General features: G+C 34.9%; 1 protein-coding gene and 1 pseudogene across 2 annotated transcripts in view; one reads left to right on the top strand and one right to left on the bottom strand.

The window, feature by feature from the left end:
* MAGI3 (membrane associated guanylate kinase, WW and PDZ domain containing 3) overlaps window positions 1-23,112 on the bottom strand; it is a 218,311-nt gene that overhangs the window by 59,945 nt on the left and 135,254 nt on the right. For both annotated transcript variants that reach the window (XM_074188464.1, XM_074188465.1), the window contains exons 5-7: window positions 19,976-20,150; window positions 12,745-12,824; window positions 4,063-4,120 (exon numbers count right to left, since the gene is read on the bottom strand). In XM_074188464.1, the coding sequence (XP_074044565.1) occupies window positions 4,063-4,120; window positions 12,745-12,824; window positions 19,976-20,150 (313 nt within the window). The remainder of the gene's footprint in view (window positions 1-4,062; window positions 4,121-12,744; window positions 12,825-19,975; window positions 20,151-23,112) is intronic.
* On the top strand, window positions 18,587-18,707 carry LOC141490340 (U2 spliceosomal RNA; annotated as a pseudogene).

Here is a 23,112-nt window from a genome sequence, read left to right as displayed (position 1 = left end):
TATTCAAATATGACATTATTCCTTTTCTTTTGATCTACCTTGTATTATTTACACCATATATAGTGTTATCTTTTCAACTAAAAGTAAACTGCTTTTTCAATTTTTTCTTTCTTTTCTCTGTGTAATGTGTTTGGACACAGGGGTTTGAATGTTTTTTTGTATTTCCATCACTTAGTCTAGTTCTGAACACATACCAAGCACTAAATAAATAGGTATTAACTACTGCCTCAGTGGCCATTCTGTCCATTTTCCATGACCATAATTCCCATTTTGTAGAGCCAGGAAACAAAGCCTAAGATAAAAGGAGGCTGCAAAATCTGACAAATATCCAGGCAAGTCTGACTGTTGCCTAGACCGAACAGTGTTGTTTTATACCTGGGGATTCTTTTTCTATTATATAAAAAAAAAAATGAGAATGTATATTAACAGGGAAGAAGGAAACATATTAATATAATTGTGGCTAAAGAATTGAACAAATATTACAGAATGAAGAAATAAGAATTTTGAAGAAATTTTTGAAGGAGTAAGAAGTTTGAATTTTAAGATAAAGTAGTTAAACACTATGGCAACCTTGAGTTCATAGTTTGTTAAGCCCTACTTAACAAAGGTTTTTTTTCCAGTTAACATTCTGTGACTTTTTTTTTATTTTTATTTTTTAGATTTTGCAAGGCAATGGGTTAAGTGACTTGCCCAAGGCCACACAGCTAGGTAATTATTAAGTGTCTGAGGTCGCATTTGAACCCAGGTACTCCTGACTCCAAGGCCAGTGCTCTATCCACTGTGCCACCTAGCCGCCCCCTGTGACTTTTTTGATAAAAAAAAAATTTGGTGATTATATAAGGATTTATCCAGGAAATCTCTTAAATAATTTCATTGCACAAACATTCTACGTGTATAGAAAATAAAAATATAAAATATGAGTCCTTTAAGTTGTATATATGTATGTATGCATAAATATTTGTATTCAATAAAGTTAAATATCAGTAATGAGAGGGGAAGTAATAAAAGTGATAAAAGAGGAAAAGGAAAGCTTCAATATTAATTGATTCCTTATTTTTCTAGCTATTTATGCTAGACATTGCTGAATTTGCTTTTGTAACCTAAATCCTGGACTCTGCATCCTAGTTACAAGGATGGTGCTATTGTATGTGCTTAAGCTGAATATATAGATACTTATGTTTCAGAGCACAGATTTAAAAGCTAACAGCAGAAGAAACATTATCATTTGCAAATACACCATCTATAAGAGGCATGTTGCAATGATCTAAATGAAAAACAAGTAAAGATTGTGACATTAGCCTCCTGTACTTGGCTAATATTAGCAAAGATTTGTTATAATTTATATGTATCTTTAAAAGTGATCAGGAAAGCACAAAAGAATTAAAACAAAAATTTTTTTAAAAGATTAATGCCAAGCCTTCCTTAAAGGAAATAATGGTAATAAGGATAATTCAAAGTCTACAGAAGATGAGATTATATCCTAATATTTTCATTCAATTATGAAAATCAACTTCATTTATCTATCCTTGTAATAGAAATATAAATGAATAATTGCAGGATAGGGTCTTTGTCCTAAGATCATTTCTATCTGAAATCCACTGAAAAAAGAGAATAAGGTCACTTTATGACCTTATTTAGAAAACATGAATGCCATGCTGTGCAAGGGATATCTCAAGTATCACGACTATTCCTAGTATCATCAGAAACTAGGGAAGGGTTATCCTTAAGGAAAAGATAGAATCCTACAAGCTACAAATATTTACTGAATAATCTAACAAGATATGTTCTAATAGCTAGAATAATAATTGGAAACTTATTTTGATAAATGGTCAAAGGCAGTTTTTAGACAAAGAAATCCAAACTAAATCACTATCAGAGAAATGAAAATTAAAACAGCTCTGACCACCTCACACCTATTAGAATAACTAATTTGACAAAAAAGAATAAATGTTGGATGCTGGAGGGAATGTGGGAAAATTGGACCACAAATGTACTGAGTTGTGAACTGATCCAATAATTCTGGAGAAAAAGCTGGAACTATGGCCAAAGAGTAATAAAATTAATTATACTCATTGTTCCAGCAATACCACTGCAAGGTCTACATTCAAAAGACATCCAAAAAGAGGAGAAAGAACCTATTTTTACAAAAATATTCATAGCAGTCCTTTTTTGTGGCGGTTATAAAATTGCAAACCAAGGAGAGACCTATCAATCGGGAAATGGCTAAACAAGCTGTACTATATGATTACAATGGAATATAAGGGTGCAATAAGAAATGACAAGCAGGGTGATTTAAAAAAAAATCTTGAAAGACTTAAAATGAACTAATGCACAGTGAAGTGGATATGACTGGGAGAATGTTGTAAATAATAATAACAGAAATACTGTTCAAAGAGGAACTGTGAATGACTTAGCTATTCACAGCAATACAATGATCCAAGACTATCCCAAAGGACTAACAGTGATGGCATATTATCTACCTCCTGAGAAAGAAAGAACTGATAGTCACTGAATATAGACTGAAGTATGCTATTTCTCACTTTCTTTCATTTTTTTTCTTTTGAGTCTTATACAAAATGACTAATATGGAAATGTTTTACATGACTGCACATGTATAACCTCTATCTGCTTACTATCTGATCTAGGGGGTAGGGGAGAAGAGAGAAGGGATAGAATTTGGAATTCAAAACTTAGAAAGGATAGAATTTAGAATTCAAAACTTTAAATAAAAATGTTATTATCTTTCTGATGGATTGACAAGCAATAAATCCCTATACTACATAGAAAGACTTCAAAATGTCCTGAAGAAATCAAACAATATACCCCAGTATGACTTGTCTCACAAAAACCCAGACAAAACAGATTCACAAATACTTTGGAATAATGTTTCCGATTTACTATGCCAACTATTCATGATATACAATCTCTATGGGACCTTTCAAAATATAGAAGCCTAGCAGAAGAAATATGATCTATGTGAAAAAGGATCAAGTCCTTATCATCTTTGTTGTCCTATCTGCTATTGGAGCTGTAGTGATGATGCTTTCAATAAGCCAAGAGAAGATAAACTTAAATTTGAATACCTTTATTCAACTATAAAACCCAGGTATTTTAGCCACCTGTACAAAAATCTTCACAATGTTAAAAATAAGAGAACAATAGGAGAGTCACTTATTTCAGGATTATTTCTATCTGAATGTCATCAAACAAAAGAAGAATGATTTTTAGATAATGATGATGTTAACATTTTATAACAGAGGACTTTCAAGTTTATGAACTACTTTAACTTTACTCCTCCATAAGGTTGCAGCATGCCCAAGGTCACAAAAAAGGCAGTGCTGGGACTGGGATTTGAATGCAGAAATCTGATTTCTGATTCTGATACTTTTCAATAAGACATTCACAGTCAAAGACTGAATCATCATGATAAACACTGAAGAAAAGTCAAATGACACTTATCCTATATCCCACCATTCCTTAAAATCATATGATTTTAGAATAATGGAATTTCAGAGATGGAAGGAATCTCACCTTACCACAACATACTGATAAGTAGTCATCCACTCTCTGCCTTAAGTCCTTCAATGAGGTCAATGAGGAGGAAACTCACTTTTCATTTCTAAAGACTTCTATCTTTTTTGCAACTTGCATCCACTATTCCTATAGTAGTCCTATTCTCTGTAGTGAAAAAACCCCAATAAAATCTCTCTTCCATTGACAATCCTGAAAATACCTGGAACATCTCCTTCAGTTTAGTAATTTTATACCTTCTTGTCCATTATTAAGCCATTTAAAGCCTATAGTAAACGTGACATTTCTTTTTCTAATTATCTAGGATATTTTACATCAATCCATCACAAATATTTCAAAATCACTTTAAGAAACCTTATAAGAAAAAAAAATGTGTATATATTTTTAACCAATCTTCTCACTTTATGACCTTGTTTAGAAAACATGAATGCTAAGCTGTGCAAGCAAAAGTTATCTAATCCAATGCTTTCTAAGGTTATATGCCCAAATGAATAATAACTAGACAAATAAATAATTGCTTGAGCAACTTACTCAACATAGTATGTCCCATACTGGGGGTCTTCTATTTTCTCCCAGCCATAAGGAAGTTCTGCACATAGAGGTAAAAGACAGAAGAAATGTTAGATTCAATTTAAAATGAAAAGATTTCAACAATGCCACATATGAAGAAATAAGGTATGAAATTATTGAACAATAATTTGGTAAATGTTAAAAGTAATCTATCTGTGATTTCACTAAGTAGACTTCTGGAAGGAAAAAAGGTAGAGAGATATTTCCCAGAAGAAAAAAAAATTAATGAGTATTAAAAGAAAAACCATTACCAACTATCAGAAAAAGTGTAATTTTTTTCCTCTATAATGGAACAAGAAATTAGAAATCTGTCCCCTAGTTCACATTTAGAAATAATTTTTAACTTTTGTGACCAGCATTATTCCTCATTTTTGTAGGTGGCAGTCTAAAGTAAAGAAAAATGAAATAGCTACTGAGAAGTTAAAATGTTCCATTTCTAAACTCTCCCTCTTTCATATTCTCTAATTATGCAATAACTCTTTTGATAGGCACTGAAATTTTATAAGAAAATGTCCTTTCAGCTCTGCTGGCATTTACTTCCATGCTTATCAACTAATTAACTTTTATCAACTAATAGCCCCACTAAGGGCAAAGTATTTGCCAAGTCTGATGTGAAGTGCTAGCTGGCCAGAAAGTCTACAGTTTCCATAAAATCCAGTCCCTGCTGGGGGAGCTAACAGAATACATAAAAAGAGATGGTATGATAAAAGTAAATAAGAGACTTTCACTATGCTAAATAAAGGCTATGGAGAATTATAAGGATCAAATTATGGGGGAAATTCATTATCAGTGGACGAGGAGGGAAAGACAATATTTAACTTGAATTTCAAAAGATGGGTAAGTATTTAACATGCAAAGAGGAGGAAGAAAGATGAAGATGGGTAATTATGTGTTTAAATTGTTAGAAATTCCTTGGAATATTTGAAGATGATGGGGTGGAGAGGAAGATCTTTTGATGCTATGGAGAAAGGAAGCTGACTGAAGTAGAAGTTAGCAGAAATTAAGACAGAGGGAGATATAATTAGATAATAGAAACTTTATTTTTATTTATTTGTTTTTTTATGGCAATGGGGGTTAACCGACTTGCCCAAGGTCACACAGCTAGGAAATTATTGTCTGAGGCCAAATTTGAACTCAGGTCCTTTTGACTCCAGGGCTGGTGCTCTATCCACTGTGCCAACTAGCTGCCCCGATAATATAAACTTTAAAAGAAGAAAGGTTATTAAGGGATAATGTAGAGGAAACAAAGAATAAGGCAATCACTTTGCTTGGTCTTTTATATCTTGTTTTTTGAGTAGTGGTGGGAATCTGGGGAGGGCCTGAGCAAAGGATTGGCCTCCAATTTGCAAAGGTATTATAAAGGAAGAGTCAGGTTTCAGCTAAAGGGAGAAATTTGTTCAATTTCATCAGAAGCAGAAGAAATGTTGACTTTTTAATATCCTATATTGCAGATACTATTTTTTTGGATGTACTGAATTGCTCCTTTCCCCTTCTTTTTGAAGTTTTTACTACAAAGGATGACTAGCTGGGGAGGATATTAGAAGGGCCAAACAAGTCACTCCTTGGCCCTTGCCTGGGTATTTTCTCTGATTGTCCCTCTCCCCTGAAATACTCTTCCTCTTCTGCCTAATGACCTCCCTGTCTTCCTTTTAGTCCCAATTAAAATATCTCCTTCTATAGGAATATTTTCCCAAGCAGTGTTAATTTCAGTACCATCTTTCTGTTAATTATTTACAAATTATGCAAACAAATAATTTTGTATCTATATGGAAATACATCTATGTTGTCTTCCTCATTAGCTTTGGAGTTCCTTGAGAGCTGGGACTCTCCTGCCTCATTTGGTGTCCCCAGCAAAAATCACAGTATCTGATACAACATAGCATTTAATTGATGGATTAGAGTGCTATAAAATCTTCAAGTCTCTTCCCAAGTACTAGGGCAGATTTGACATATGGCTCTTTTTCTCTTCATGCTCCTCTGCTTTCTAAAGGTTTTCTCAGCTGGGTCCAAACCTTCCTTTCCAATTTCACTATCCATTGTTCCTCCTGCTGTCCTAGACTCTAATCCAGACTTTCTCTCTGCCTGACCCTCCAACCCCAGCTCCATGTCTGGTTGCTACCCAGACTTCAAGGATCTCCCTCTTATCTCTTAAACCCCTTGTTTTCTTCAAAACTCACCTCAAGCTCCACCTTCCACATGAAGCCTTTCATGATACCACCTGGTATTAGTATCTTTCCTTCAAAAATTGCCTTGTATTTATTTTGTTTATATTTAAATATGTACATCTGGATTCCCTTCAACAGAATTAAACTCCTGCAAGGAAGGGAGGGTTTCCCTTTTATCTCTGGGTCTCTAGCACAGAACAAGAAATTAAAGCCCTGTTGGCTGACTACTTAAAAACAAAACATACTAATTGCAAATACTATATTATACTATTTCCTACCTATCAAAGTCTTCTTTTTTCAGTTTAACAGTTAAGATTATTTTTTGCTTGACAGTTGCTTTCTTTTTTTCTAAATTTTCTAAATTCTTTTACCATTTTCATAAGCTGAACATGATATCAAATTTCAATCCATTTTAAACTATGTTTAAAATTTAAGTTCTTTGAAGTAACACGAAACACATAATATTTTGTCATATAGGGTCACATAGTTTTAGGGGCAAAATCTGAGTTCAAAGCTAACCTGATCCTAGATCTAGCATTCTTTCCACTACACTCATCATCATAAGAAAGGCTAGTAAACAAACTCAATTAATATTTTTAAGTTAATTAACAGTAACACTAATGGTCTTTGAATGAAGATAAATATTTAAGTTAATTAAGTTATCAGGTATTTTCCAAGGACTACATGACTAGTCTCAATCCAATGAAGGGATTAGAAGACTGGAAAACAAGGGACCAGATTTGTCCAGTGTAGTCTTTCTTGAAAGTTTCACAATGGTTAACAGAATGTTTAAAAGATATTTCAAAAAAGCTATGAGAACTTTTAGGAAAGATAAAGCAATGTAATGACTTCCATTTGAAGACAGGTTAAAGGTCGAAAGAGGATATAATCCAAGTCTATAAACTCATGGAGAATCTGTTGTTCAGTGACCTTAGTTGTACATGATTCTTTGTTACTCCATTCAGGATTTTCTTGGCAAAGATAATGGAGTAGTTTGGCATTTCCTTCTCCAGTTCATTTTACAAGAGGAAACTGAGAGAAGTAGAGTGAAGTGACTGGCTCAGGGTCACACATCTAGTGTCTGTGCCAGATCTGAACTCACATAGATGAGTCTTCCTGGTTTCAGGCTGGTACTCTATCTACCCAGCTTCCTGCTTAATAATTAGAGATATCCAAAAGGAGAATGGCCAGTATATTACTATGTGAGAAAAAGATCTAAGAGTTAGTAGACTATGAATTTAATGAGTCAACAGTGATAAGGTAGCTAAAAAACCAATATGGAATCAAGTTATAAAAACAAACACATAGTTCTAACACACTAATAATTCAAGAAAAGCAAATTAAATTCTGAAGTTCTACCTTGGACTCATCAGATTGTCAGAGTTCACAAAAAACAGGAAGATGAAAAATGTTGGAAGGGTAGCAGAAAAACAAGCATATTTTACTATTGATAAGTTAGGAACTGGTTTGGCTACTATGGAAAGTTATTTGGAATTGTGCCTCAAAAGTTATAAATTGTGCATATTCTTTGATCCAGTGGTGCCAGCACTAGGTTTGCATTCCAAAGAGATGAAAGAAAGAGAAAAAAGGTCTTATATGTTTTAAAAAAAAAAAGGTTTATAGTAGCTCTTTTTGTAGTGACAAAGAAGGGGAAATGGCTAAATAATTATTAAATAGGAATGTGATAGAATACTGAGCTATAAGAAATGACAAAAGGAAGAAAGGAAGGAAACAAGAATTTATTCAGTATATACTAAGTGACAAGGACTGATTAAAGTCCTTTACAAATATCTCCTTTGAGATTCACAATAACCTTGGGAGAGAGGTGCTATTATAATCCCCATATAGTTGAAGAAACTGAGGCAGAAAGAGGTAAAGTGACTTGCCCAGGGTCATCCAGCTAGCAAGTGTCTGAGGTCAAATTTAAACTCAGGTCTTCCTGATTCCAGGCTTAGTGTTCTAAGCCCTGGCAATCCAACTGTCTCTAGGCAGATTCAGAGAAACTTGGAAAGACTTGTATGAATGGATGTAGACTGAAATGAAGAGAATTGAGAGAAGAATAACAAAGATATTTTCAAAACTAACAATTTTAAAAGATTTAAGAACTCTGACCAATGCAATTATCAACCATGATTCTAATGATGGCTGACGATGAAAAATGCTACCTACTTCCTGAGAGAGGTGTTGGACAAATAAGCAGAATGAGACACAGATTTCTGGAAAGGGACAATAAAGAAATTTATTTTGCTTATGTGCTTAAGAATATTTTTTACAGTGGTTTTATTTAGTCAATGAGGGAAGAAGTGGGAAGAACTAAAAAGTAAAATGCTTGATAACTAAAAAATATAATCTAATTTTAAACTATCACCCCCAAAAAACAAGGAATAAGAAAATAAATATCAGGGTCAAAGACATTTAGAGGTTACATGATCTAGTGGATAGGGAGCTAGCCTTAGAAGTCAGGACTCTTTGGGTTTAAATCCTGCCTCTGACACACAATGGTTATATGACCCTAGGCTCCTATTTAAGCAGCTAGGTGGCACAGTGGACAGTGTGCTAGGTTGTTATTTGTCCTTCATTCTTGAAAAAGAAGAGGGCAATAACTTCAGGGAGGAGATGCCATGATTTGCAAGTGAATTGGATTTAAGTGAGGGAGGCAGTACAAAAACACTTCTCCTCATTGGAGCTATCTGGGTCCAGTGTCCAGATATGGATCAGGATGCCTGGAGATGCTCCAGTCCTAAAGTCCAGAAGACCTGAGTTCAACCATGACCTTAGACATTCAGTAGTTGTGTGACTGAAGTTACCTAACCTTTTGTCTCAGTTCCCCCATCTGTAAAATGACCTGGAGAGTAAATGGCAAACCACTCTAGAAAACCTTAAATTCACGAAGAATCAGATACAACTGAATAACAAAAAACCTAGAATTCCATTAGATCGAGAACTCCTGGAAGGCAGGGCTAGTTCTTGCCCCTTTGTGTACCCAGTACCAGGTAGCTGATAAGCACTCGAAAAATGTTTACTAACTTGACTTGATCTCAGGCAGAGTCCCAGGTAACTCCTAAGACTCTAATCTGGTGAGCAGTAGACTTTCTTTACTGGGAAACTCTTAAATGAAATCACAGGTCTAAATCAAAAAAAGTGTCCAGAACAGAAAGTCCATGTAGGAATATGGTGCTCAACCAGACTGTCACATGTGAGGGTGGGCACTGACAAACCAGGGGGAGGGGATGATGACAAGAGGATTGGAAAACAAACGGTTTGAGGAGAAATGCTTCAGAAATTCAAAGGGGATAGCTGTGGGGAAACGAGGTTGGAGGGCTGTGCTTAATCTTGAAGAGGATAATGGGCACAACTTTTAGGGAGGCAGTTTTAAGCTTGATGTAAAGAAAAATTAAGGTGGAAATAGACTGCCCTCATTGGAAATCTTCAACCCCCCACCTGCCTCCACATAGGATTTAGATAATCTTAAAATATGGGTAAGCAGTAAAAGAACAGAAGTCTTTTCTTCTTTAGGGTAAATATACTCTTACTTCCAGCACATTCTCTGATGGTCTGCTCTCAAGTCCTTTCATTTTGGAGGTCATGCCTCTCCTGACTGCTTTTCAGTGTCACAGAATTTAGAGTTGGGAAGGAACTCAATGGTAAACAGCTACAACTGATACCTGAAAGGAAATTCCTACTATACCATAGTGAAGAGATGGTCTTTCAGTCCTTACTTGAAGTTTTCCAATGAGGGGTAAAGCACTATTTTCAAAGCAGTCCATTCTACTATTAAGTGGGTCACTATTTGGTGTCATACAGGAAAACTCATTTTTCTGGATTCAAATTTGGCCTTAGTCACTACTCAGTTTCCTTATCTGTAAAATGAGCTGGAGAAGGAAATGGCAAACTACATAAGTATCTACCGAGAAAAATCCTAAGAAGGGTACAAAGAGTTGGACACAACTGTAATGACTGAACAACAACACAAAATTATTAAGCAAATCTCTCTTGAAATTAAACCTAAATTTGCTTCTGCAACTTCTGATCTCTGATGTAAGTGCTAATTCCTCTTCAACATGACAGTATTTCTAAAACTTGGAAGTAGTTATCATGCTATCTTTACTCTCTTTTCCATGCTAAATATTCCTAGTTCTTTTCAAATATTTCTTGCATGACATGAATGCAAGACTTTTCATTATTTTGACTGCCCTCCTCTGGAGGCAGTTTCTTTAATTTTATTTAATGACCTCTTCAAAAAATGGTACCCAGAACTAAACATAATTCTCCACATGTGATCTGACCAAGGGAGAGGTTATCGAAATTCTACCCCTATGTGGAGGTGGGGTTGGGGTTTGAAGATATCCAATGAGGGCAACCTATTTCTACTTTCAACACACAGCCTACTATATAAAGAAGTCAGGGATAAAAAGAAGAAAATTTCTTAAGGAATTTACAATTTAATAGATTCATTTAAATACAAATATTATTGAAAACAAGAATGATATAAAGTAAAATGTTATAAAGAAAAAGAAGAATCAAGAAAAACATGATGAGAAATTTGAGTACATTAGAAAAAATTAGTATAGTTGGGTTGAACAAGAAATTTGGAGAGGTATGAGATACGAGCTAAGCTAAAACTATAATGTAGAGGTTCTAGAATCTCAAGGTTAATAGTTGAAACTTTACTGGGAATCACTGAAGGCTTTTAAGTAGAATAAATTCTATCATCTTTGTGGTAGGATATTTATGGGGGAATGAGATGGAAAATGGTTGAAGAATGAAGGAATAAAAGAAAAAAATCAGTACATTAGTACAAGCACTATGCTGAACTGGAGGCTGGAAGGTCAATTAGAAGGTGATTACAATAGTCTGGGCCTGAAACAGGATGCTTGCATTAGGTGTGGAGAAAAAGAGCTTAGCACAGGATGTGGAGTATTTAATAAATGTTAACTGATTAACATTTATTAATAGTTTTGTGACTTTTGAGAGAATAAGGAATGATAGATCTAAAAATCAGATTGGAAGAAGCTGAGGGACAAGTAGATGGATAAGAAAGAGAAGCAGTGTATTTCTACTTTGAGATATAGGTAAACCTCTGCAAATGTTAAAAAGCTAAAAATGCTAGCTATTAGTAGTATTGGCAGATGCCTAATTTATGAAGATATTTATATAGGAATAATAGTTTGCAAATAATAAGGTCTGCAAGGTTTATATGAGAATAACTTTGAGATTTGTAAGACATTTTAAAAGTATAAAATAATTTTATCTTCATACCAACTTTTAGAGGTTGGTGCTATTATCATTTCCATTTTACAGATGAAGAAACTGATACATATATAGAGTTTAAATGATTTGCCTTGAATAAAGGTCTTTCTGACTCCTAGTCCAGTTGCTCTATACACTGCACTATCTAGTTACCTACAATAATGGAGTGAGAAAAGCATGGACTTGGGGTCAGGAAAGATCTACTTCTTATTCTAATGAGTTCTATCTATGCCAGTATGTTCTGAAACTCAAATCTGACCACATTTGTAAATTACTTTGTAACCTGAAACCTAAATAAATATCACTTATTTTTATATATCAACAGAAGAGTTGGTGAATTTTTTTCTGATACAATAGCCCACACAAAAGACAAAAATACAAAATGACCCTTGGTCTGGTCTGGCTGTTCCCATTCTGTTGTGACAAAAGAAGAAAAAAACAATATGAAAGTGTTTAGGATCACAAAATTCTCAAGTACACAAACATAATTGTTTGTATTTCTTCATGTGTAGTCCTAATAATCAATAAGCCTCTTCTCTCCTGGAGAATCTGAATTCATTAGATGAAGACTCCTAATACAATGGTCAGATCCTTAATAGAGGATTTAAAGACATAGATGGAAGAGAAGTACCCGAAAAGACAGGATGGAGGGTAATGAGACCTGTACCACTAGAGGAGCACCCACACTGATGAAGTCATATTTTTACAGATAAATAAATAGTTGTATGGGGGGGAGGGGAGGAGAGAGATAGTTTAAAAATCTCTGTGCTATTTTTAAGGTTTAAAGGCTTAAAAAAAGAACTAAGACTTTTTTGGGATAGAGTATATATATATTTATACAGATACACACATGCACTCAGTGGTGGGAGGAGGGAGAAGGAGAGGGAGGGGGAAGGGGAGGGGGAAAGAGAGGGAGAGGGAGAGGGAGAGAGAGAGAGAGACAGAGAGACAGACAGAGAGAATATATATATATATATGTACAATTATTAAGTTTGGATTTAGAGATGTCTAAGATAGCCAGACACATTTCTATTCATATAATGAAATAATGCATTTGTACAAATTCCATGAGAAAGAATAAAAGTTCTTTTATGAAATCTTCCTGTGAAGTCCTCTGGCTGACTGTTGATGCTTGCCTCCCTTGTGTTTCTGGGGGGGGGGGGGTATAATTACACATCCAACCCACCAGGGCAGGAGTATTAGCACAATAAACTCAGCATTCTCTCACCTCCATCTTCGCAGTCTTCTGGAGCCTTTGCTTTCTTACAGAGACGGGGATCTAGCCAGGTTGTTGTCTTAGTGTTGTGGCTGTAGAACAAAGACCCCAATGAGAAGCAGCAAAGAAAGAAAAACTGTTTCAAAATCAAAACTATAATGTGACTAATGGGCCCTAAGGTCTGAATACCTGTCTCCTTCTTGCAGACTACTTCTATTTGAAGCCTCTGATCCAATAATCCCACTGTCTCTATTTCCTCAGCTTCAAATATGAAGAAATTAATCATTTTGGTTTGACTGAGAACATGGTGCCTCTTCTGAAGAAATGTGGTTTCAAAAGTATAATTATGTAAACATGTTACCAATAAAAATTATTTTGTAGGCTGATCACCATGCACTCACTGTACCTTGTTCCACTAAACAAACAGTATTAGGAACCCAGGTTACAGAAAAGAAAGAGACAGGGAGGGGGAGAGGAGGAGGGAATGAGGAAGGAGGGAGAAGATTAAAAAAAAAAAGAATGGCTAAGAGAGTACATATTGAAGCATATTTATTTTACTTTCTTTTTCTTTTTGTTTGCAACAACTAATATGGAAATATGTTTTCAAGACGACATGTATAATCAATATCATATTGGCACAGGAAGGGTGGGAGGGAAGGAGAGAATTTGAAACTCAAAATTTTTTAAAAATTTTAAAATGATTGGGAAATATTTTACAAAATAAATCTTTTTTTGAAAAAAGGATATAGCTCATTCTTTAATATGCAGTAAAATTAGAAAATTCAAAGGATTCCACAAAACTGAGCATGGGCTTAGCTGTGTGCTGTAACTTTAAGAGAAAACAAAAGAATAGAACAATCAAGCATGTGCTGTCTATGCACATACCTTCCTGTTTTCATCAGAAGTTCCCCAATGTTGCTAGTAGAGAGTGGGGTTATTTAATGTGATTACAGGGCAGATTTAGCAAGCTTCAGGCGAGGTCATTTAGATACTACTTCTAAAATAAAAATGGTCACACTGCCAACCAGTGACACAGTCACAGATGTGAATACCCAAAATAAAGAACTAAAAAGAAAATGGAAGAAAATATCTTAGCAAGGCAAAATATTAATTAAACTTACCTCAAGACATTAGGGGCCAAAAAACATTTTATGAAAAAATCCCAGTTCAATTTTTTTATGTGCATTAAGCTCATTAATATCAACCTTATATCAAAAAATACCGGGTTTAGAGAATACAACAGACACCCATCGCCAGCTTCTGCAAAATAGAGCTTTCTCCATGAGGCCTTAGGTGATTTCCTGAGCTGCTTGAACTTCCTTCTGAAAGCCTTGCCTTTACTGTGTGCGTGGATCCCTGTGGGTATCTAGTAGACACCCATTTGATATTCCATGTGTAGAAGCTACGTCTTCCTATTGAAAGTCAATCCTCCAGGGCATATCCTAGCACTCTGAGTCAGTCATTAATACTTACTTAGCCATACAAAGAGAAGGGATATTCTACTGGGCACTTAATAAAGCTTTACAGATGGACAGAATTGGGTGATACTGAGGAAGTATAATGTTTTTGAAAATTGTTCTGCACTACCTTGCAGGCTTCTGAGAGAAAAAATATCTCAGAAACTGAAAGACTGTAATTAGTCAAATTTCTCTAAAATGACCCCTCTGAGAAGCTTAGAAACTAGCAGACTACTAGAAGGAAAAATGACACAAAGTCATTTGTTAAACTAAACTTCAAAGTGCTCCAATGGCAGAGGTTTCTTTTTCTATTTGAAATAACATGTTAACAATTGCCAAGAACAATCAAATATGCCACCAAAGAGGGAAGAGCTTTTAGAATATTGACCTAGTACATAGCAGCTTATAACTTGAGTCCTGCATAAGTAGATTATATTTTTCTATAAAAAAAATTCTCACATCTGAATAGCAGGGGCATTAACCAACATATCACTGTGGAGATAATAGATTCTTTTTTTCCCCTAGGATTTATTAACTTATCCCTATAAACAGAAGAGAAGCTTACTAACAGATCTAGTGTACAGCACAGAATTTCTAAAAATAAATACATTTTAGCCACCCATGAAGACTTGAATTGCAAGATGCTTCAAGAAAAATGGTTTGGTTATATCTTACTGAAAAACTGATTTTAAATAACAAAGGGCTCTGTGAATGGGCTATCATTTTTCAAAAGCTCTAGACTGTTGAAAACAGAATAAAAAGAGGAATGATATTTCCTATAAATCATGAAAAGTCCATAATTCTCAAACATTCTTTAAATTGAGGTTCTATTATTTTCATAGTTGGGAAAACAGAAAGCTGGCCTCAGAGTTTGTAAGAACTTTTCAAGTCCTGCTTCAGACACAGACTGGTTGTGGGACACTGGACAGGTCACTTAAAGACAAAAGTCTCAAGACAGTTGCCTATTTGTACTAACAGAAGGCATTCCCTGCTCTATCTCCCTATGTATAACTAAAATTGGGTAAGAACAAAAACATAATACAATTCACTATAGCCCTAAAGGCATAAAAATCCTAGGATAAGTAATTGTTTCAAACTTGTTATTCAATAAGAATCACACATATAATGTGAATTATCAAAAATTCAAAACTTATAAGGGGTTAAGTTTTACAATAATTTTAAAATGTTCAATTTATTAACTAAAGGAACTTTCATGAGATTAACATTTATATTTGATTTTTAACATTAATATCAATAAAGAAATAGCGTAGAGCTGAGCAAAGATTTAAAATTTCTGGTCCAAAATGAAACTTCTAAAAGAACATTTATATAACATTTTTTCTTGGTATGAATAACATAACTGTTTTAGTTTATTATAATGTAAGTGGTACCCAATTAACATTTCCATAAACAGGTTCACTGACAGCAACATTTGTCATAAAACTAATGGGATATATTTTATAAATTTATATCATAATCAGTCCATTCTTTATGTTTATATTATTTCTTATATTACATTATAATTACTGTCTTATCGCACAATAAGATCTGACCCCCAGCACTTCATCTAAGTGAGTCTATATATATGGTAACTATTCACCAATACAGGCCAGAAGGTCTATCTTGTCCAGTCTTTCCCATTTACAGATGAAGTAGTCAACTTGTCCGAAGTAATTCAGGGATGAAGTATCAGAGATGGGATTGCTTGTACCTGATTTAGGTCAGCCTGCAATATCTTTAAGCTTCATTTTCTCATCAGGAAAATGGGAACAGTCAAATTTATTTTGCCCACTTAAAGACAACAATGTGAGAGAAGTTTTTTTATGTGAATTAAACTGTTATGTAAAAGTGAAACTGTGTGAAAGACCACTGACAGAAAGCATGTAAAGAACCTGTAAGAACAAGTTTAAAGCTAAACTTCAGAATGAACTGAAACTGGAAGGAAAAACAAAAAGAATAACAAAAATGTCATTTCTAATTTTTATTGAATGGGAAAGAGGGCTTCTGCTGGGATGAATTAGACAATGACAGAGGATCACAGAGAGAAGGTGGAATCATCTAAGTCAGCTTAGGTTTCTCTTCCATGAAAACCAAATCTCTCCCCTGCTCCCATCCCTGTCTTTAGTGCACTTTTCTCTCTCCTCAAACTGCCTTTTATTATATATCTCTGAATGCTCTTTTAATAGTTCTAACAGCATATGAGGTATCTAAGAAGAACTTTATCAATTTGGGCCCATATTTGCAGTGCCTAGAACAATGCCACATAACAGGCATTTAATTTTATGGAATTTAATTGTTGAATCAAACTGAAACCCAATATTTTGTGGATGCTATATATTACAGATATATATATATATATATATGTATACATAGTGCTGAAAGTTGGGAAAGGATCAGTCCAGAACTGAGAAAAACTGTCATCTTTGCCAAGGAAGGACTTAAAGAGAATCTTAGTAAGCACTATTTTAGTGAAGGAATAATAACAGTTAACACTAGAACAATGTATTGAGGTTTGCAAATACATACAAAAATCTCACTTGATCCTCATAACAATATTACATTCATTTTACAGAAGAAGGAAATGATGGAAGTAGTACATAGGAAGGAGGTTAGAAAGATCCTAGATCATATATTGTTAGCATCAGAAGGAATCTCAGAGACATCTATTAAAGTACAAAGGGATGGGGAGTGTTTCTAGCAATCAGAGCTAGCTCAAAGTGGAACATGCTGTCTTGGAAAAGAAACCTAACTAGAGGTTTTCTGGCAAAGGCTGAATGTCCAAATGGGGTATGGGTATGGTGAAGGTGTGTGTATGTTTGTGTGTGCATATGTGTACATGTGTGGTATGTGGTGTGTATGTGTGTTCTTAATCAGAATGCTAATTGGATTAGATGACTTCTAGACCAGATCCCTTTCAGCTGTCATATTCTGTGACTTTGTTCATTGTCTCTTACAAAGAGAATGATGGCTGGATTGGAAAGGATAGACAAAAATGGCTGGGAAACTCAAGTAAGTAAGGAGATAGTAAAGAAGTGCCTAGTTATTTCTGATGAATTCTGAGTTGCTAAGCCCAAGTGAACTACATTCTAAGGTAGGGGGAAAAAAGTTGGTAGCAATACCTAGTGAATCAGAGATGTGATTCAAACCCAATCTAATAGGCATTTATTATGCATTTACAAAATATAAGGTACTATGAATAGTGAACACAAGGACAAAGAGAAGAAGACATGACCCTCAAGGAGATAACAGCCTACAGAGGAAATGTGGTAGATAAAAAGATAGTTATCTACATAATTTCAAGGGGAGGAAGAATGCATCAGAAAAGGCATTCCAGGGGCGAAATCTCAAAAGTAGCTTGGGAGGTGAGAATGGAGTATATTCTTGGCTCAGGGGCCTGGTCCCACAAAGGCATGAGAACAGGGGATGGGTTGCTGGGCTCAGGATTCATAAATGAATTCAATTCAATTGAATATGAATTGCTTCAAGAGAACAATATGAGATAATCTGTGAAAGGTAGGTTAGAACTACATGAATAAGGGTTTTTAATGTCACGCAAAGTTCCTATTTTATTCTAGAGGAATCTACTGAAGATTTTTGATTTGGAGAATAACATGGCCTGATTTGTGCTTTAGGAAAATTATTTTAGAAATGGTGGAAGATGGACTAGAAAGGAAAGATATTAAGAGCCAGAGTTCATTTAGGAGGCTAATACAATAGCCCAGGTGAGATATAAGACAAGGAACTGAACTAAGGCACTGGTAATGGGGCTAAAGAGCAAATAAATAGGAGAAAGACTGTCAAAGAGGTGTTGTAGAACTAGAGAAAAATAAAAAAAAAACTTCTGATTTTCAAAAGGATGATCTGTTAGGTCTGTCAGTTTGACTTTGATTAAAATTATAGAATGCATTATTAAAAGAATGGTTAGTTACCATCCAGAAAAGAAGCTATGTTCATAATAAAGATGGTAAAGTTTTCATTCAAAATAAGTACCATGAGTGGTAAATAAGTACCATGAGATGGTAAAGTTTTCATTCAAATTCAGATCAACCTCATTTGCTTCTTTGAAAGGATTCCTAGACTGTTAAGATTCAGGATGTGTAAGCCGAAGGAAATCAGGGAGATCTGACCTTAAGATTCAACTTTGATCCTTACTAGATAAGTCATTTCACTTTTGTGATGGCTGATGGAGGAAGGGCCCACTAGATTATAGGTACATACAGAGGTTGGTACATTATATTGAGTACCAATAATCCACCTTGGCAAAGTTATTCATTGATATTCTTGTGGTCAGAAGGTGACCAGATGATGGAAGAGGTATGACTGGACCCAAAGAATGGTCACTGATGGGTTGAAGGGAAAAGTAACCCAAACATTAACAGAGTGCTATTTTTATTTTTATCGCTTCTCAGCCTTTTGGCTAAGATCAAGTGTAGTATTTTTATTTTTAACTGCCTGTGATAACAACCTAGATAATATATTAATCAATTTTCAGTTGACACAAGATGAGGGATATCTAACACAGTAGATGACATTCATGATGAAAAGAGATTAGTGCCCTGAATATAATAGATATTTAATAAATTTCAATTGAATTGAAAGAAAAGAAGGGTTTCTTAAGCTGTGGTTCATGAACAAGGATGGTTAAAAAAATCCACATCTGTACTTCAATATATTTAGGTTCCAGTATAATTTTATATGCTTTATTTTATGCATTTAAAAATATTATTATGAATAAGGATCTTTAGGCTTCAGCAGATTGTCAGAGAGGTCCATAGCATAAAAAAAATTAAGGATCCCTGGACTAAAATAATACAACATATGATAATAGTAATAAATTAAAAACTTATAATAATTATAAACTTAAAACAGGGTATGAAAGTCCTGACTGGATAAAAGTTCACATAAGAAAGATGTGTTGTTTTTGGTAAATTGCAAGCTCAAGTGGACTACCAAGTATAATGTGGCAGCCAAAGTAGATGGGATCTTTGGCTGTAAAGAAAGAAGTCTAGTGATCACAACAAAGAAGATTAGAGTTCTGTTGTATTCTCTGCTGTGTCAGACCATGCTTGAACATTGTGTTTTAATTTGGTACACCACATTGCAGGAAAAGGCACCGATGAAATGGAGGGTGTCCAGGCAACCAGGATGATGTGAGGTCTCAAGTTAATGCCTTAGGAGGACTGGTTGAAGAAAAGAAGTCTCTTAGGAGATATGATGGCTATGCCATGCAGAGAGTGAGAGCAGACTTCTCTCTGACTCCAACAGAAGGGGAATAATGAAGGGAAAAAACCTCCTAAAAAGGAGAATAATCCCCAAGTGGAATGAGCTGCTAGGGAAGGCAAGTCTTCAAAGGAGGGATAGAAGACTCATAGTTGGTGATACCGGTAAGGGATTCTAGGTCAGATTCAGGCTAGATTACATCGCCTCTGGAGTCTCTTCTGACACTCTGATTTTGAAATCATATGTAATCTCTATGGGAGAGAACAAACCCAGCTTCTAAGATAATAAAAACAAGGGTCATAATGATGATAATGATGATGGACACATCTGAAACAATCATTCATTGTATAAAAGACATTACCTGACATTTATTTCATCAACTCCTTATCATGGGGAAAAACAAATAGTTAACTCAGGAATCAAACTATAGGTTTTATTTTAAAAATTTATGAAAGGAAAAATAAACAGGGCCTTAGTAACATTTATAATATTGAAAGTATGTTTTAAAAAGGGTTTTGGACAATTACCATTATGAGAAGTTCGAAATGGCACAAATATTTGCTTACTCAATGAAGTAGATCATCCCTGTGTCAGTGTAGGCCATTTCCCAGTTCTTAGGCAAAGGTTCCAGGTTCTCATCTCTTGCCATGTAATTTCTAAAGTCCATGGAGCTGTTTGTTTGGTTGTAACTGGGAACTGTCTTCATCCAGTCAGAAGACTCTGAATGTCTCTCTTTGTTTTCTACAAGTGTTCAAAGGAGAACAGCATGAAACTTGATAAGTAAATATTTTGCCTTAAACAGTCTCTTTTCCCCTTCATTACAATGAAATGACACACTCAAACTATAAATTTCCTTCTATCATGCTCACACATTTCATTCAATACTTGTCAAAGATGATTTCTCATATCTTTTTTCCAAATCTAATCACTTTATTTCATCTGGGTATAGATTTTTAAAAATGGATCTAGAATGAATACTATGGGTTTAAAGCATCTTAAAAATTTTACTTTCTTTTGCCAAACATAAAATGGACTTAAGGTGTTCTAGTACTTGAAGACCCCAATATATGCAATATATTCTTATTTATGAATAATCCATCAACAAGCATTGATCAAGCATTTAAAATGTGCCAGGCACAATTCAAGGTGTTAGGGGTAAAAGGCAAAATTGTATTAACCATTGCTCTCAAGGACATTACCTTCTATTGGGGGAGATAACATGAGCACATATGTTCAAAATAAATACAAAAATAAAAGATAATTAAATAAAGGAGAAAAGGACACTAACACTTAGGGATTCAAAAAGTCTTGTTGTAGAAGGTGGTACCTAAGATATATCTTGAAATTAAGGGAGGAAGGAAGGAATTTGAGAGAGAGAGAGAGAGATGGTGCAAGAGCACAGAGATGAGAGATGGAGTGATGAGTATGAAGGACAGAGAAAGTCCACTGACTAGATCATTGAGCATGCAAATAATGTACAATGAAGCTAGAAAGAGAGGTTGAAGCCAAGTTATGAAGGGTTTTTAGAAGTCACACAATTTATCCTAGAGACACTGGTGAATCAATGAAGTTTACTGATTAAAGAAGTGATCTGGTCAGATCTTCATTTAAGGAAAATCTCTTTGGAAGCTCTGTGAAGGACAGATTGAGGAAGGAAGTGTTAAGAAACTTGACCATCAAGGCATGAAATAAAGAAGAATTTATTAAGTACTTATATGCAGGACATTAGGCTAAGCATTAGGCTAAACATTTAGATACAAAGACAAAAGCAGTAAGAGTCCCTACCCTCAAGAAGCTTACATTCTCTCAAGGAAGACAATATATACATAAGTTTGCACAAAAGATGGACATTTTTTTTTTAGGTTTTTGCAAGGCAAATTGGGTTAAGTGGCTTGCCCAAGGCCACACAGCTAGGTAATTATTAAGTGTTTGAGACCAGATTTGAACCCAGATACTCCTGACTCCAGGGCCCGTGCTTTATCCACTGCGCAACCTAGCCGCCCCAGATGGACATTTTTGACAGGCACTAGTAACGGGAGTGTGATGGGTTAGGGTGGGCTTCATGTGGGGTATGGCACTTGGAATGAATCTAAAGGAAAATTAGGGATTCTAAGAGACAAAAATGAGGAGTGAGAACCTGGCTGAAGGCAGAGATTAGAATAATGAAGGGGCCTTTTTAAATAAAATATACATGAAGACAATGAAAAGAAGTTATGTGTAAAGGCTGGAAAAGTAGCCAGGTGTTTTAAATGTCAAACAGAGGATTTATATTTGATTTCAGAGGAACTAGTGGAGTTTACTGAGCAAGGGAATGATATCATCAGATTAGTGTTTTAGGAAGAGCACTTTGGCACCTGGGTGGAGAATTGGACTGAGATGGGGAGAAATTTAAGGTAGAGAGAACAACTAAGAGACTACTGAATGTGAGTGTAGAGAAAGGAATGGACATGAATTAAAATGAGAAGATGTGGCAATGGGAGGAAGAATGTGAAGTCAAGATAGTTCTAAATTTGTGAACTTGGAAAAAAAAGGAAAAAATGGAAGTATATTCAACAGAAATAAGGAAGTTCATAAGAGGAATGTCTTTGATAAAATTAGTTTTGATTTGGTTTTGTGAAGTTGAGATTCCTATGGAACTCTCAATTTAAAATGTTTAAAATTAGATATCTCAAAAGAGAGACTAGAGTTCAAAAACTTATAGAGGAATAATTAGGACAGGCATCTCAGGGTAGGTGACAACTCCCTCAGATCCTAGGGCCTAGCATTTCAAGTACTATTATTCAAAAGTCACCACCAGTAAGGTTCCCCACTGATCAATCAGATTTAATTAGTTTTCAGAAAGAATCTTTATTAAACAAGTATAACAAGGTAGTTGTTATAGAAAGATTCCCCCTGACAAATGAGGGCATACTCTCCCCTTCATACAAAAAATGTTCCTGGGGAGACAGACCCAAATTTAATCAGAACAAGTGACCAAAAGGGCAAAGTCACTGCTCTAGGTTATTAGCAATCATTTATTCCCTTAATAGATTCCTCATAAAGTTCTCCTTGGGTCTGGCTCTTTTTGGGCTGCCCAGAAACTGTCTTTGCTCAGGTTATCTCTAAGTTCTCAAGGAGAGAGCTGTCATTCTCTTCTCTATCTTATTTCTGGGTAATTTCAATAATCATTTCTATTCATATAGCTCCCAGATCTATAGATTGAGGTCTAGTGTCTCTTTCCCTCAAGTTCTAATTCCACATCAGCAACTGTGTATTGGATATTTTAAACTGGACCTTCATTTATCTCAAAATCAGCATATACATATATGTGTATATATATATATATATGTATATATATATATATATATATATATGAAAAACCAAACTCATTGTCTCTTCCTCCAAATGTCCCTATTTCTCTCAAGTGCACTGGATTCTTCTATTCATGCAACCTCAGAATCATCTTCATTTTCTCCCTTTTCCTCACTGTCCATATTCCTTTAGTTCCAACATCTTGTGAATTTTACTTGTATAGCATCTCTCATAAACATTCTCTTTGATCAGATATACTTTACTTTAGGTCCCAATCCTTATAAAAAGTGAGCACCTTGAGATCTTGTCTTTGTATTCCTAAGATTAAATCACTGCAAATAGCGTTGTTTAATCAATGCTTGTTCACTAATTGATCACTTATGATCTAGATTTCTATGATAGCCATTTAACG

Source organism: Macrotis lagotis, chromosome 5, assembly GCF_037893015.1.
Source record: "Macrotis lagotis isolate mMagLag1 chromosome 5, bilby.v1.9.chrom.fasta, whole genome shotgun sequence".
Taxonomy (NCBI): domain Eukaryota; kingdom Metazoa; phylum Chordata; class Mammalia; order Peramelemorphia; family Peramelidae; genus Macrotis; species Macrotis lagotis.
This window is presented reverse-complemented; position numbering and strand designations above follow the sequence as displayed.